Source organism: Lissotriton helveticus, chromosome 5_1 (genome assembly GCF_964261635.1).
Source record: "Lissotriton helveticus chromosome 5_1, aLisHel1.1, whole genome shotgun sequence".
NCBI lineage: Eukaryota > Metazoa > Chordata > Amphibia > Caudata > Salamandridae > Lissotriton > Lissotriton helveticus.
Window position 1 is genome coordinate 1644822391 of NC_136065.1, and position 17485 is coordinate 1644839875.

The window sequence follows — 17485 nt, forward strand, 5'->3', positions numbered from 1 at the left end:
TATTTCTCTTCATAACTATGCAATTGTATACGTTTAACGGGCGTATTGTCTCTCACAATGGGCGATTTGTATAGGGTCACTGGAAGGTCCACAAGACCTGTCCCCCCCACCCTCTCGAAATTTAGTGGCTCCTACGCACTTGATCATGGACTCCTTGTTGGGTATTTACACGATGTAATGGAATGTTGGGTGGATTTGTTGGCACTTCATTAAGGAGCAGGACGTCAGACTTTCACCTGCGTGTTTGCCTTTATGATACATATTACTTAAAATAAATCTTATTTTATCTTCACCATTGGAATCATCATGTGTTCACAGTCTCTTAGTCACACAAAATAATTTGGAAAACCTCTTCGTGAATTCAATTGTCTGACTGTTAGCTATCTATAGTTATCTAGCAAAAACTGAACATATTTTTCATCAGCTAGAAAAAAACAGGTTGCATAAGTTTTCCGCTGAAGACCACACCCACTTCTAAAAGACAGGCCCCTTCTGCTGGATATGATATCACCACGCCTCTTCGGTTAGCGTCAATGACTTGTTGTACCACCCCGTTTCTGCTCCCTTTGTGACGTGACAAATTAACCCCGCCCCTTTCCAGCTTCATGTTCTGACGCCCTAGGTTGAATGAGGCGAGTTGCTTTCTGTCCCCGCCCACTGGCCCGAAGTGGCGGCATTCCATCTCTGCCCCCGGCCGCCCGTCCTACCAATCACAATGCCTGTGCTCAATGACTCCACCTCCGAGCTGCTCTTGATGGTGCTTCTGGCTTCAACTGTGCTTGTTCTCATCTTGATGCTGGTCTCCGTGTCCTGTCACAGGGCCACCTGCTGCTACTGAGCCTACTGCTCTGTCGCCTGCTGCTCTCCTGGGGTACTGTCTGTAGTGCGTACGCCACCTTTCGCGCTCCGCCCTTGCTTCGTCCCTTTCTGTGCTACCTGCTGCTCTTCCGAGCAGCCAGTCACCTGCTTGCCTGCCACCCCCCGAGAATGGGGATGCCAAGGGACCAGGTGGGGACCATGGCTGAGGACATGCCGCTAGACGAGGAGCAGTAAGTTACATCCCTTTACCTCGCCCCCTCCTGTTTGAACAATATTCTATTTCTGATTCGTTGGGGTGGGGGCGGAAGGGGGGGGGGGGGTATTTAGATGGGATGTTCGTTCCATCAGAGGGCCATGATTGCGGAGCTGATTTATCAAATGGGATTTATCTAAATGGGAGACTTTGGACGCGGGATTCAATATATACCCATGTATAACGGTAGTATAATATATATATAGTCTGTGCATCTCACTTCCTGTTTGCGTCAGTTCCATTCCACAACCCCAGCTCCTTGCTATACAGCACGGATGTCATGTTCTATTTATTATTGTTTATTTGTAGAGCTGGGTACTGCTTCTTTCGGGGACTTGCTGGGAGGGCGATGTTCCTGTTTGCCCATGTGACAGGGAGGGCAGGGCTCGGGGGATATGACTGAAAGCTACAGTGTAACCCCACCTGTTTGTCTCTCCTGGCTGCCCTTCCTGGTCGCTGCTGAAGGCTCCCATTGGATCCCCCTGGCTTTGCTGGCGAGCCTTGTCTGTCTAATCTGGTAGGCTGAGTCAAAAACACCCTGCTTTTTGTGTTCTTCCAATTCTGCTCTGTGCTGTAATAGCCTGGGGTGGGAACATTATTGTCCGCAGCAGTGGGCATAGATTAACAATGTATACCTGTGATGACGTATTAGGAGCTAGCGAAACCTTGTACTGTGCATGCAATAGTATGGTAAGAAATCCGTGTGGTTGCGTCATAGTGACGTAGAAAACTCGTGGGTGGGGCCCTTTAATGTTATATGATTGAGGTAATGGAGCTGTGTAGCGTACAACTAACATTAAAATATTTCCCGTAACATTTGTTATTTTTGACCAGTTTAGTTTTTTCAAACAACGGCACAGTTTATACCAACACGAAACTACAGGTGCCAATATAATTCGTGTGGTTGCCTGTGAAACCATTGCTGGCTGTATGCCACGCCCCCTCCACAGATGTTGAACGGCAGCTATCTAGTAGTGTTGTAGGATGGTCGGTGAAATATGGTTGTCAGTAGTGTAGTCGAAGGTAGGTGGAAACTGCGGACTGTAGTAGTGTTACAGAAGAGGCTGGGACGTGTTAGTAACAGTGTCGGACGAGACTGTAGTGAGTGTGTCGAAGGAGTCTGGGCGGGTCTTTTGACCTGTTGGTGACGCACACGTGAAGCGGGTCGGCTGAACGGCCGGGCGTCAGCACGTAAGTCCGGTCTGCCCCGTTCCTGTTATTTTTTGTGCTATGCCAGGCCCGTGTCACAGTGATTCAGCGTTTTTCGAGTGACGCAAGCCCCGTTCCTCCTGCTCCAGGAGGCTGGCGCCCTGCTGGGGAGAGAAGGGACGAATATAGCGCCCGAGACATGGCCGCTCAGCCTCACGCTTGCTGCTATCTGTTTCGTGCGTGCGTGTATTTATTTATCTATGAGTCTTATCTAAGCAAAGCGGCGCGTTTAGAACGAATGGGAAAGGAGGGACACAGACAGGCCCGGCTCCAGGAATTTTTATTTGGGTGGGCCAAGGGTGCATTTGGGTGGGCCACTAGGACTCAATTTGTCGCATATATTTCTGGGCAGGCCTGCTTCAGGGCCCTCATTTATCTCTTCTTACTCTTGCAAGGCCCAGTAAAACGCACTCTTTTCCAAATCTCTTTCTAAATTTTATTACTCTCAAAAAGTGCTTTTTCCTTGTAATGTTCCTTTGATGGGAAGAGGCGGATTCTGAGGTGGGGGTATCAGGCAAATGACACTTCCCGGGCTCCCTCTGTGCGAGCCTTCAGGGAGAATCCCTCTTCATTACTACCTCCACCTGACCCCAGACTCTGCAACACACTCCCTTACAGGCTTGAATATCCACTACTCCTCTCCAGTGCACGTTATGTCACAGCTGACCTTGGGCCCCAGTCCCATATCAGGCACCATCGGGCTCCACTTTCATTTTGCCCGGTAAAAACATTAGAAAAATCACCTTCCAACTTAAAACATTGAATATAGCAGTAAATGTAATTAGCACGCACTTTAAAGTATGTTCCACAGTAGCCCTTATGACCCGACTGCTAATTAAATAAACAAAAACAGAAAGGCCATGACAGGGCCGGCTTTATCACTGATGGGAAAGTCTTTTTTGGTGCCACACCAATAACCTTTCTCCGTAAATACCTTTACTACCACCTTCCAACAGTGCCCCTCATCCCTCCATGACCCCCCCTATTGACCCCCTCCTCAGATTTCCTCACTGCCTCACGCCACAAGTGCCCCTCATATCCCCATAGCCCCTCCCCCTCATGACCTCCTCCTTGGAGACCAGTACCCCTTATCTCTCTGTAGCCCCTCCCACTCAAGACCTTCTCGTCTAACTCCCTCACTACCACCCTACACCAGTGCCCTCATCCCTCCCTAGCTCCCCCTCCACCCCATGACCTCTTCCTCGGATTCTCTCACTACCACCCTTCCATCAGTGCCCCATATCTGTCTGCAGCCCCCCTCATGACCTCCTCCTCAGGCTCCCTCATGCCACCCTCCACCAGTGCCCCTCATCGCTCCTTAGCCCCTCCCACTACCTTCTCCTCGGATTCCTTCACTGCCACCCTCCAACAGTGCCCCTCCTCTTTACGTAGCCCTTCTCTCATATGCATTTCATTTGTTGTATAGCGCTACTCATGTCAGTGTAGTGTGTGTCAGTACTTTACATCACACACACATTATACAGAGACAATGAATCGTACAAGTATGTAAATGAGTCTATAGGGAATGTCACATAAGCCAATGAGGATTACAAGGTGTATGAATCACATGTCATCCATACTGGTGGGCAGTATATTTTAAAAGGGTTTGGTATGGGGAAACACAACCTTAGGATTTAAAGACGATTCCATGGGGGTCAGCTTTACTGATAAAAATGTATATCTGTCCAAACATACTCATTTTAGCAACATTAGAATAATGAAAGACTGGGGAAGTTCTAACTATATCACAAAACAAAAAAAGCTAAGTTCTAACTATACCATTCATGTTTGTAGACCGCTCTTAGATGACAGTTCATAGGTCACTGTCCTATGATACGATTGTAACCTCTGAACTTCAAGTAACACAAGGATCTCTGCGACAAAGGCAGTAACCCACTGAGCTATCCAGATACAATACAGTTCATCTGCATTTAAAAACTACTAACAAACAAATGATTGCTCTCCAGAAGGATCATTAATCACCAGCGTTATCTGGGCATTTTGTATCGTCTTATTGCTGTCCTGCATCGGCCATGATAAAGATGAAAACTGTTTAAATAAAGCTCACACGAAGTATGTGTCCTGCTGGGCCTGTGCAGATTTCAAAAAGAAAAAAATGTAGTAACACATTCTCTTACCTGCTCCATTAGTCAAACTTTGTGTCACAGCCTGATGTGATAAGCCACTGCAGGGGTCAGGAAAGGTGACTAAGAATAAACAAACTTATTTTCGCCTGAGCTGCATAGAAAAAGAAATATCAACGCAGCAGGGCAATAGGCAAAGGTTACCAAAGGTTACCAGTGTCAAAGAAAGGATTTGTCACCTTTCACTGTGCCGAGATGAAGGGGTGAAAAAAGTAATCAAAGCCTTGTTAACATGTTAATGGTCTTTAAAGACCTGTGAAGTACTCGGGGTGCGGCTGCCATAATCTCTAAATCTGTCTGTGTGTGCGCGCCCGGAAAGCTGCCTCGGCCGGGCTGACACACACGACCTGAGCGCTGCGCGCCTGCCTTCCAGCCCTCACTGCTGAGGGCCAAGGCTCCTCTTTGGGTGGGCCAGGCTCATGTTTGGGTGGGCCTGGCCCACCCGGCCCACCCTCTAGAACCGGGCCTGGACACAGAGCAAGTCGGGTGAATAGGGTCTACGGATAGCGTATTATTCAAGGGTGTAGTTAATAAAGATATACCTTCGTTGTATGCTGTGACAGCTTTAGCACGTAAGATCAGGGATATATTCGCGTTGTTGGCACTTTACCAACACATTATGTGATCCTGCCCAATTAACTTACTTTTTTGTTTTTTATTAAGGATACACATGTCATATTATGCGTGCCTTCTTTATGTGTAAACTAATAACCTCAGCAAAGAATGCTAATTGTAATTTAGGACCAGGAATGCAGGCTTCTTACGTATCAAAATTCGCCAAGAAGGGTACCCTGGTGCTGAATATATCCACAAATATGCTGTATGGTCCAATTCAGGGTCAGGCTAGGTGAGGAGGCAGGTCTTCAGTTACTCGCCGATTTCAAGAACTGTGGACCAGTTTCTGATGTGCAGAGCATTTCAGGCTTCTGGAGGCACAGTAGTAGAAGGCACGACTGCCAGCTATGGTTCTGCGTATGTGGTGGAGGTGTGCAAGTAGGTGTCTGGCCAAGATTGTGTAAGGCTTTTTATGTGTGTGTGAGGAGTAGGAGAGTGCTTGTTTGTGTATTGGAATCCATTAGAGCTCATTGAGGTGTGCGGTGATGTAAGGACAGAGTGGGAGGGGGGCCATTTGAAAATCTTCAGTGTGTGGAAGCAGGAGACAGTGATTACACTTACCTGGCCGATCATGGTAAGTTGGTGGTCCATTATTATTCTGAGGATCTTTGCATGGGCTGCTGGCAGGGGTGTGGATCTGAATTTGGCAATCCACCAGGCGTGGGTCCAAGAGCGAGGTGCCTTTAATGAAAATTATTTCTTTTGTCTTGTGTTGAGCTTGAGCTAGTTGGTCTTCTTCCATTTGGGAACTTTGGTCATGCAGGCGGAGAAATTTGTCTTGGGGTTTGGTGTCTTGTCAGAGAGGGAAAGTATGACTGGGTGTCGATATGATGTTGATTCTGTGGGTGCAAATGTTGCTGGCAGGTGGAGTCATAGAGGCATTGAGTAGAGTCTGGCTGAGTAAGGATTCTTGTGGAACTCCACAAATGAGGTTGACTGAAACCGAGGTGAAGAAGGATGATTTTAGAGTGACTTGTCAGGATGGAGTAAATCCAGTAAGGATTCTTGTGGAACTCCACAAATGAGGTTGACTGAAACCGAGGTGAAGAAGGATGATTTTAGAGTGACTTGTCAGGATGGAGTAAATCCAGGAAACGGCAGGTTCTTGAATGCAGTTGTTGGATAAGAATGGGTTGGGAGACAGTGTCGAAGGTAATGGAAATGTCTGGTAGGACGAGGGCCGCGGTGTCACCTCTGCGCATGATCATCTGCAGGGTCGATGTGGTAAGTCTATACTGTGGTGGGGCCTGAATCCGAATTCATGTTGGTGAGGAGATGGTTATCATTGAGGTTGGTGGGTAGCCTTTTGTTTATCATCTTTTCCATGACTTTTGCCGAGTACGGTAGCAGGGAGATAAGTTTATAGTTGGATAGCATCTTTGGGTCTTCTGAGGCTTTTGTGAGGAGTGGGTGGACAGTGGTGTGTTTTCGAGCTGTACGGGCAAGAGATTGTGATGATTGGGTCTTCTCCTTTCTTTGAAACTCTCAAAAACAACATACGCATCATAACCATAGTTTGGTTTTTTTCTTGAGCAATGTGTGATATTACTTGAGGGGAGTTGTATGTTGCAATCCCCAACCACACATGTCTGAACAACAAATTTAGTTATAATGGCATATTTGGTAAAGGCATATGCGTGGTTAAAGTTCTGCCCTAGCTCCCCGCCCTGAATCCTAAAAGCGAGCCCCATTCTTAAATACTAAGCCTACTCACCCCCAAAACCTGCCCCTCAGACTTGAAATAGGCCCTCACCTCCCCTGTCATAAGCCCTAAATCCTTTACCCCAGAACTCAACCCGACTCCTCCCATATTCTGAGCCCTAAAAGCACCCCACCCTAAGCCCTCACCCCAGAACTCAGCCCTGAAAACTTCACCCCAGAACTCTCTAATGCCTCCCCACTATTTAAAATATATGATAAAAATCATACTCACCGAGCCACTCCGTCTGTCCATTCCTCATGTAGGCAGGAAGTCCCCTCCGCCCCAGTCTAGAGCCCGAACTACCATCTTTCAGAGACTTTCCTCACAAAAAGGGTTCATAATTGTTTTACACAATGTACTTTGTGATATGAGTTAGAACGTAAAGTTATTTTGTTCACTTAATAGAAACCTTGTCAGAAAGGTAGTCTGGGGCTTTAGCAGGCTTCCACACCTCTTTTGCACCACTAAACTGAATTTGTTATTCCTCCTTAAGCCAGCCTGTTTTTTTATGCTGTGTGACTACATGCAAATTACTCTTCAAAAAAGAGGACCCAGGAGCACGAAAAGCTCCAGCACACTTGCTCAACGCAATAGTAATCTAAAAAATTGGGGTGTACAGTTTCTCTAGGAAAAAGGGGGGAGAGACAATATGTAGTGTTCGGGTCAAAGAAGTAAGCTCATGCTTCATCGTTTCGGCATGCTCCTCATTGGGCCGGCTCTGCAATCCCTGATGGGCACCCACTAGAGGGCTCTTTGCCGGAGATTTTTTCTTTGCCATATGGTGTGTGTGTGGGTGTAGGTGTGTATGTAGGTGTGTGTGTGTGTAGGTGTAGTGTGGTGACCGTAAGTGGATTAGAATAGGTGAAATGATGCTCAATATAAGAATATTTTAATAATAAAGCTCACTACCCTAATTAAAAACAATGGTGCTCAATTTGGGATACAATGGTACTAAGGAGCAACGTGAGTCATTAGTTGTAGAAAGTTGTAGAAAGAGGTCAACCTGTTTCTCGCCTATACCTGTCCAGAAAGGATCAAATGGCAACTGTCAGGACCTATACTTCCAAGTGACTAGATTCTGCAGTTTGTGTTAAGTGCTAGAGTAATTAGTTACACATCAAGTAACAAAGTGCATTTCTACCTTGTTCTGGGAAATGACCTAGAACACAAAGGCACAGAGGTGTTTCTATTGGAGCTTACTCCTTTGACAATGCATTGTTTGTGTTATGCTTATGCACACGGGAGACCCCTTTCCTGCACCAGTGCTACAGCACTCGCCCATAATTGTTTCCCTGTTGCAACTATTCAAGTACCCCAGCGCTTGCTTCTCATGCTCAGTGATTCCTACTGTGTGGCCATGAACATATATTTTCTCTCTCAATTGTTTCTCTTTTTAAAGCTGACTGTTCTCTTCTTTTAGCATTGGATTTAAGCAATGCACTTCGTGCCAAACACCATTTACAGCATTATAACTGGCAATGACAGATGCAAAGCTCACCTATAGACCGAAGTTGGCAGTACAATCGCTGGTATAGGGAGGAACAAGGCACGATGGTTGGGTGGTCACAGGAGGAGTGTTCCACCTGCAAGAGGGAAATCAAGAGCGTGAGAGGGATGAAAGTGACCGGGTGCGGACCAATATGGACCACTTAGAAATGTCATCTGAGAGAAAAACAGAATTGCAAAAAGATGTAAAGAACACATACACAGTCTTCGTATTAATGTGTGTAACGTGTAAAACAAATGCATTACAATATAAACGGGTGAATAAATGCATCAAAATGGGCATTAAAAAAAGACATCTAAATATAAAAGGCCGATTAAAAATAAAATGACAGTGGGCAAAGAAGAGTGCTATTGTCCCAAAAATGAAGAGTTTTTATACTGGAGGAGTTCAGTCTATTTGATGATTTTTTTTTTTTGTCTTAGCCCTCTGGCTGGTATTTTTAGCTCGTCATGGGCGTAACCTGCCCTACGCAGATGACGAGTTGAGCTCGTCACGTAACGCGGGTTTTTAAAAATCGCAGCGGGCAGCGGGGAAACCGCTAGCGTGCATGCGGTTAAGCCCTGCACTGTTGACTGCCTCACATACATTACTTTTCAGCTATTTGTCATCCATTCAATATGGCTGCCACACTCTCCAGTCCTCTTTAGTTCTTCTTCTCCCTGTGTTCATTTGCCCCGAATGTGAAACACGCACTAATGGCGGATCTGCATATTCTCACAGGCCTGGTACGCTTCACCTGCAACGGAGTCAGTCCTATCGGGGTCTTGCCGCCAGCTGCCAATTTAGCTCGGTGTTTTCGGTTGCACTTTGTAAGAGTGGTTACCGTCTGAGCTATTGATTTTCATTTTCTGCTCACTGGCCTGCTGATAAATTGCCCTGATCTGTTTCAAAATGTTGTTGACCATATTGTGGACGCCAACTATTGTATGCCATAGCTTAACAGGTCATGATAGTCTTGACAATACAGTACACACTTCATCACTTTCATCGCACATGTGCGTCGTCACGCATAAGAGAGTACCAAGCACATTTTTCACTGCGACCAACTGCATCGCTGTAGGGGGCTGGCTCTCTCTAGAGTGCACCTAAACGTGGTGCACTATGAGGAGCCCAGGTGACTCTTACTGGTTTACAGAGGCAAAAATTATGACACTAAATGCTCTTTTGAGTTAGCGTGCGTGAGCAGTTTAGACTTATCAGAGGGTAGTGCTAAACATTTGTTGTACTCACAGAGGCGATAAATGAGACAGAAGCTCGAACGAAAAATCCGAGAACAATTTAGAACAATAACTCATAGTTTTATATGAATTTTGTTACCAAGAACTTCATAATAAACTTCTTAAAATATCGAATTTCACAGGTAAGTAAATGTTCACTTAAATGCGGTTTTATGTGCAATGCTTTCCTTTGGAAGAAAGACGTGTATGGTATACAGGTACTTGCAGTAGGTTTCTGGGGATCCCTTTCAGGGCCTAAGGTGGTACCGGGGGGTGAAGTCCAAAGCACCACCAACAGTTAGCCTTAATCTGCTCTGGGGCGTCCAAGGGCAGAGGTGCTCATCGGCTTAATAGCCTTACGTGCTACACAGTAGAAGAGAAGGGGAGGGACCTAAAACAGGTTGCAGAGGGGCACTTGGGGACAAGTCCAGGATCTCCCAATGAGGGGCTCAGTTCACAAGGGTCCTGGGAGCAAGGCAGCACTGTCTGTTATTAAGAACCCGAGCTGAAGCGCTCGGGTGCAGAGTGGTTTAGTCTACTTCCCTGGTATGTCACAGGGCCTTGCTGTTGTCGGTCTCACCGGTTCAAGGGGAAAAAATCAGGACAGGTGGGCCACTCTGGAAGTTGCTCCCTGCGGTGCTGATGTCCTTCGGCGGCTGCTCTGTGTTGTTTGAGTCCTGACTGGACTCAAACAGGCGTAGGTTGCTGCAAGGGGTCCGGCACCCTGGGTGTTGGTGCTGTGCTGCTCCTGTTGGTCCTGGCGTCTTCCCACGTGGTAATGGGACGAATCTGACCAGTTCACTGGCAATGTCCAAAAATCTACTTGGACACCCCAGGGGCATGTCTGCTCTTGCAGCTATGTCCTCACATGTAATATAATGCTCCCTGCCTTAGGACTGTATGGCCTGCTGTAGGATTAAGTTAACATATATGGCTTGTGTTGTCTGCAGGCTTGGCACACAGGAGGTGTGCCATGTCTAGTCTTCACTTTTGACTACACCATGTCTCACAGCCTGCAATGACAGTGTGGTGATTTGTCCCATACGCTGTTAAAGTACTTGCTGCACTATTTAGTGCCCATGACTTAGGGTGGGGCAGACCATGGCAAAAGTGGCATTTTCCTACAGTAGTCCTACTTCTTATTGTATCTTTGTTTCATTGTTCAACCTGTATATGGCTCCATTGGCAGCTGTAGTTCAGTCATACGGCATAGATCTAGTATCTTATGCCGATGACACGCAGCTGCTCATCTCCCTGTCACAATCACCCAAGTTAGCAGCGGCCAATTTTAAAACCTGCATGCAGGAGCTTGCTGGCTGGATGAATCAACACTGCCTGAAGCTCAATGGGGCTAAAACGGAGGTGTTAGTGATAGGGGGAGATGGGGCAAGCTGGACTCAGGAATGGTGGCCGCCCTGCCTTGGCTCTCTGCCCATCCCTTGCAGTGAGGCTAAGAACTTGGGGGTTTGGGTTGACCCTAAACTCTCCTTTAAGAGTCATGTTGACAAACTGGTGGGGAAATGCTTTGGGGTTATGAAGACCCTAAACCGCACTCTGGACCTACTGCCACTTGAGGCCAGACGCACTATGACCCAAGCGTTGGTCACGTCTCGTGTTGACTACGCGAATGTGCTGCTATTAGGAACTACGGAGAAGAACCTGAGAAGACTGCAGGTGCTGCAAAATACGGCGGCCCGTTTGGTCCTCAGACTCCCCAAAAGAACAGCATCCAAGCCTACTTTGGCTGCCCTTCACTGGCTTCCTATAAAGAAAAGAATCATCTTTAAAGCCCTCCTCTTCTGTTATAGGATAACTTCTGCAAAAGCGCCAGAGTATTTGAAGGACTTGGCTATCCCCTATCTGCCCCAAAGAGCACTTCGCTCTGTGGGCATGGGTCTCCTTACAGTTCCTCGTGTAAGAAGGGCCAGGATGGGAGGCCGCTCTTTTCGGGTGTTGGCAGCCACCCATTGGAACAGCCTTCCAGCTGTGATCAGACTAGCCAATACGGAAAATATGTTCCGGAAACTTTTAAAAACACATTTGTTTGCCCTCTAGGGATGGTTGTCTCTGCCCTCTTGTCTTGACTCTCGCTCCACAGCGCGGGGATACGCCGGGATGGCGTCACCAGGCGCTTTATAAACCCCTTTATTATTATTATTATTATTATTATTAAATTGCCTCTTGGTCATTATTATTTTTTTGATACTGTACCTTTTAGGGACAACTGTTACTACAATCACTCAAGGTCCCAAGTGATTCTCGAGCTTCCCTTGCTGAGCAACACATATCTTGGCATGTTATTCTATAAGATTGGATAGCCACTGCTAGGTGACACAAGCAAAAGATTTCTCAGCAGTTATGCCATTTTCTCTGATCTGCCTGCGGATTCCTGCCTCTTTCCAGCTTTCAGAATCATCTTTGAGCTGCTGTTGCTGTCCATTCAATACCTATGCTACTGGCGACGGTGAAGTTTGAAGAAATCTCTCAACCATAAAAAAATCTGAAAGGAATGACTGCTACAGACTTTTATATAAGCAAAATGATTAATTTGCATAGTGAAATGGGGGAGGAGGAGGGGAATTCTACACGGTTGATTTTAGTAGTGTGCAATACAGGCTGTGCACCATCAGAAATTGGATACTGGTTGTCTGGGGTATGAACCCTCGTCATGCAGCAACCACAATCCTAGTCAGGGTAACAGTTAGGCAAATCCTAAATTAACGTTATGCGCACCCCCCTGGTAGCTTGGCATAGAGCAGTAAGGCTTAACTTAAAGGCTGTGTGCAAAGTATTTGTGTAACATTCAAACTGTGAAAACACCAAACAAAAGATCCCACTCCAAGTTAGAAAAATAACTCTTGATTTTTTTAAATAAATTAAACCAGACCAAAATGACAAAAATACAAATAGTAGAACTGGAGATATTGGGCCAATGAAAGTAGATTGATTTCCAAATAGCAAATTGTTTTGATTCAATATTTGGAAATTGCAAACCGCTGTGTACAACAGTGTGTTTAATTCTATTTGTGATTCCCAGTGGTTCGCAAATGAGCTATCTAATTGTCCATGAGGTAAGTCACAATTTGCGACCCGTTGGAATTTGCTAAAAAACACAGGGATGGTGACATGCTGGGGGCAGCAGACAACCATGTCTGCATTTGCTTTTAAATAAAGCAATGTTTACAAAAAGAAACGCAGCCCGTTGTCCTTTATGAAAAACTGGATGCTTTAAAAAAAAAAAAAAAACATCTTTTAATTTTCTTAAGAGTAGGAAGTGGTCAATGGGACCACTGCCTGCTCCTAAAAAAATCATTTTTGCTTGCATTCACAAAATTGAAGTGGTCCCTTGGGAACACCTTCCTGTTTACGAATGTGTTTGCACCAAATTGAAATTGGTGTTAAAAAGTGAATGTTTTCCGACTGCATTTCGGTCGCAAAACATTCGTACATAGCACTGCGAGTCGCTATCAGGAAGGAACGCCCTTAACACCTTTCCTAATATGGAATCACTAACCTAGTTTGCGATTCAGTAATAGGCTACCGAATTGCAAAATAGGGTTTTATACACTTGAAAATGCCTTTTTTTGTAAAATCTGGCCTTCTACAACCGAAAAAGTGACATACATGGGGCCCCTACCTTTTTAAAATTTATAGTGAAAAATAGCCCCAAAAAGGACAAAGAGCTATCGTGGATATCTGGTCAAGCTGGACCGGTACATCGTCACAAGTGCAGGCCGACCACGATGGAGCATGGGTTGGCTTCAGAGATCCAGTTAATCCAACTGAACCGAGTACCTCACGTCCTGGTTGTAGAGCATTGCATGGATCTGCACCGACAATGTCGTGCAGGCGATGCGTTGGTTCCGAGATGGTGCCAGGCCCTGTTGTGTCGACGTTTCAGCGGGGCTTGCAATGCAAAGTCCGTTGTCAAGTAAGTGAGGCGCAGCAGATAAGATGTTTCTGTTCCGATGAGTGGTGAAACTGCAGTGTGGAGTTTCAGCATCAAGGCCACCTTTGATGAGGGATGAGAGGAGCTTGCGCTGGAAAAGGCAGCACACACTGGTGGATCTGAAGGAGATTCATCATTCCCAAGATGTAGCAAGTCTTTTGCAACAGGTCCAATCCACGCAAGAGTGACGATGCATCTGTTATGCTCGGGGATGGACCGCTCAGCCGAGAAGGTGCATTGGTTCTGCTTGAGCATGTGACGCTCAGCAGGGAAGGTGCATTGGATCCGCTGGGAGGTACCTTAGGGACCACTTGCAGGGGTCCAGGACCAGGGTGACACCACTTGGTAGGGTATACTCACAGATGGCAGAGTTCAGGTGCAGGGGTTGTAAGCCTGTTATGTCACCGAGGCTTCATATCAGGAGGCCAGCCAGAGAGCCATTATAGGCAATCTGGGTACTTGGGTTGAGATGCAGGTCCAGTCCTTATCACCCAGGAAAGATTGCAGTAGATCAGCAAGCAAAGCAGGAGTCCAGTGGTACCTTCTGCAGCACAGAAGTTCTTCTTTGTGGCAGAGTATCCACAGGTCCGTAAGTATACTGAGGTGGTGGTGTCTGAGGTCCAGAACTTATACCCAGTTGTGCCTTTGAAGTGGGGGAGAATTCAAAGACATGCCATTGAAATGGCCAGTTGTCCTCCTTTCCTGCCCTGGCTCCAGACTCACTACAGGAGATTGTGGTTGCAGCCCTGTGTGTGATGACAGGACACCGTCTATTCATGTGTGAGTGAGACTGCCCAGCTCCTCCCTCCGAACCTGCTAGAGATGGCCCTTTGAGACGCACATAAGTTCCCATTGTGTGTGGATGTCTAGGAGGAATACGCAAAGCACAGATGCAACTACACCCAGTCGTGATTAGACTGGGCTCTCGAAATCATAAAAATTGCATTAGACCTGCTTGTCTAGTAACATGAAACATCTACTCGACCTAACTGAAATGCACTTGACCTCTGACTCTGAAAGCTGAGCAAATGTGCCAAGCTAACAATATTTAAAGCATTTTTATTGCTCCTTCACTTTGTGAGCAATAAAGATGCCTTGAAATCTTGCTATCTTGTCACATTTGCTCTGCTTTCAGAGGCAGAGGTCAAGTGTCAGTTTGTCTTCCTACTTGCCAGAAAGGGCGAGTAGGACCTAAAAATAGTTCGAAACAAGCTATACGCAAGAAATGGCTAAAGCCAGAAAATGCCAACTTTCTGAAAGTGGCATTTTCAGAATTGTAATTTTAAAATCTGACTTCACCATATGTTAGGATTTTAAATTAGGGTTCCAGAGATACCAACCTTTAATTCAGTTTTATTTTTCCATTTGTAAATTTAATCTCTACATTGTAATAAGGTAATCCCGATGTTACCGTATGGGAGAAATAGGCATTTCAGTAGTGAAGGCCGAATGTTCGAGATTTCACTACCAGGACATGTAAAACTTTAAATTACACTTCCTGCCTTTTAAATATAGTGCACTATGCCCTCTTGGTAGTCCAGGGGGTATCTTAGCAGTAACTTGTATATACATAAAGGGAGGAGTTTGTGCCTGGCAAAAGTTATATTTTGTCAGGTGGTCAAGCTCTGAAGTGGCAGGATTGATGCATGCTTAAAGGATTAGTTAAGTGAGTTTCACAATGAGTGGAGTAGAATTTAATTTACAGGCCCTTGGGTATATGTATTGCCACTTTACCATGGACTTGTAATTGGGGATGAACCAATGTTACCATGTTTAGGGGAGAGAGCATAAGCCTTTAGCCACTGATTAGCAATGGTAAGTGTGAAGAGTCCTAATACCAGCAAAAAACGAGGTCCGAACAGTGGAGTAGGAAGGCAAAAAGTTGAGGGGGGAAGACTACACCAAGGCTATCCGGTCTAACATGCACATTCTGACTAAACACACACCCGAGAGAACATATGAACTAAGAGTAACTGAGTAACCATAAAGGTACCCTTTCAAGCAATTTGACCTTGTAGAGTATAGTGAAGAGATTTAGAGGCTTGTAGAGTTCCACCTGACATTGTCAAAGGATGGAGCAAAAATGGCACTCACAAAGCAGTTTTGGCTATTTAAATAAGTTGAAGTGAAACAAAATGTGACTCTGAAATTCCCACCCCTCAATGTGTAACCACATCCACACAAGGGCTCGAGTCGGGGTACCACGCGGGTGGACGGCGTCCCCCCACTTATTTTACCGGGGAGACGACGTCCCCCCTGCCAAACAGCTGGACTTCACTCTTTGGCCTCTCTGGGACGAGGAGCTCGGCACCGTTCGTGACGTCACTTCCTGTTGTGACGTCCCTTCCGGTGACAGCGTCCCCCCACTTCTTTGTTTACGACTTGTGCCCTGATCCACACAATATACAAAGACACTCGACTGAGGTTGTGTTGAGTAAGGGTGGGTGAAATATTTAATTCCACCGGCAGAGTTGGAATAATTTAATAATTTCACGTTATTTATGTAACGCAGAATTATTAATTAGTTCTACAGGTGTAATTAAATCTGCTCCTCAAAGGCAGTTTTGCTAGTAAATGTAAGTGGTTTACCTTTCTTAGCTCCCCTCCTAATCCACACATGAAGTGCTCGAAGACCCATCACAGAATTTCATTAAGTGTAGAGACTCTGATGCGAGGGACATCAGTGGTTGCATCTGAGATTAGCTATTCATACTCAGTCCTTTGCAATCTCTGTCCATTCGCTGCTACTTTCCTCTCATTGGTTCAGTTCAACAGCTGCAGCCAATGGGCCTGCTGTCACTGTCTACGTGGTGGCCATGGTGATCCGCGATCCCTCTTGCTGACTGTGCACATGGCAGACTGGCAGCCTGAGGTACCCAAGCATGGAGGTGATGCTCATGGAGTCCGACAAGGCATACTACCCCCTGCCCAAATGACAAGAAGGTGGCTGGCTGACTGATGACGGTGGCCGAGGTGACGTAAATTAGCGGTGTCCTGCTGCAGTGCTAGCCACTGATGTACCCTAGGTGTTCTGGTGGACTCTGGTCAAAGCAGGGCTCGAACCAGTACAAGCAGGAGATAGAGTAAGTGCAGATCCAGGGCACCCTGCGTATGGAGGACCAGGCTTGTGATGAGTAGAGGGTTGAATGGATGATTCCACACAGTTGAAAGGGTGACTTGGAAGCACAGTGTGTGAAAGTACTGTACCCTCAAATGTAAACGACCAGCTTGTAAACAAAGTACATGCACATTCGGCGTCGGAACTGGAGATAAAGCTCTGTATACATTTCTCCCAAGTCAGGAGGTGAATTTGGGGCTGGTAATTGCGGTTAGTGTGACTTAAATTGAGTATAAATGCAGATCACCATCTATTTGCTACTGGGCAGACCTGCACCCTCCATGTAATCCGGTTCATTAAGCCCTACCTCCACACCCTCGTAGCCCCCCTCACACGTGTTATTTTGTGCTTTAGCACCTTAATGCGTGCCAAAGGGCCCGACCCGGACTCCTGGCCATCCATCTCTCCTGCTGAAATCTAGAGTGCAGATTCGGTAACTTGTCCTCCGGGATTAATTGCTAAACAACCTTCTGACAACGTTTTGGGATTTTTGGTATGTTAATGTAATTCCGTTGAATGAAGCTCTGCCAATTCCGCCAACCCCTAATATTCTTGAGAGAGGTAGATTTTCACTCCACATAAGTCCCAAACCTGAGCAAGCAATCTGGCTTCATCCTTCATTAAATGGGCCACTTTCACTCTGTGGCTTTAACAAATGAGCTCTTATATTATTAATGTGTGCCATGAATTTATCTGTTTGCCATCCGAAGACCAATTAACTTTCCATTTAGTAATGTGAGTATTTGCAAGTTTGAGTCAAGAATGTACTGGCAAATGAACCACTAATTCCTGGCTGTGATATATTTTTTTAACCTAAATTAGGCCGTCCACAACTAGTTGCAGACAATTTAGTCTTTGGTCGGGAATACGTGTTTTGCTGGGAAGACAAAAACTCCTATTGTTACATTTTTTTATCCAAGAAACGAAAGAATGTAAGCAACTTTTTATTTAT

At 45.9% G+C, this 17485-nt stretch overlaps 1 protein-coding gene across 5 annotated transcripts in view; it reads left to right on the top strand.

Moving 5' to 3' along the window:
* Positions 1-683: 683 nt before the first annotated feature.
* The window catches only part of ABHD4 (abhydrolase domain containing 4, N-acyl phospholipase B), a 73026-nt gene continuing 56224 nt past the window's right edge, over positions 684-17485 (top strand). Inside the window, exons 1-2 of one of the 5 annotated variants that reach the window (XM_078644858.1) lie at positions 684-1049; positions 1512-1589. In XM_078644858.1, the coding sequence (XP_078500984.1) occupies positions 988-1049; positions 1512-1589 (140 nt within the window). In that variant the 5' untranslated portion in view covers positions 684-987. Of the gene's footprint in view, positions 1050-1511; positions 1590-2056; positions 2096-2228; positions 2264-2405; positions 2462-17485 lie in introns of those variants that run through there. The other 4 variants (XM_078644860.1, XM_078644863.1, XM_078644862.1 and 1 more) reach the window with 4 other exon arrangements.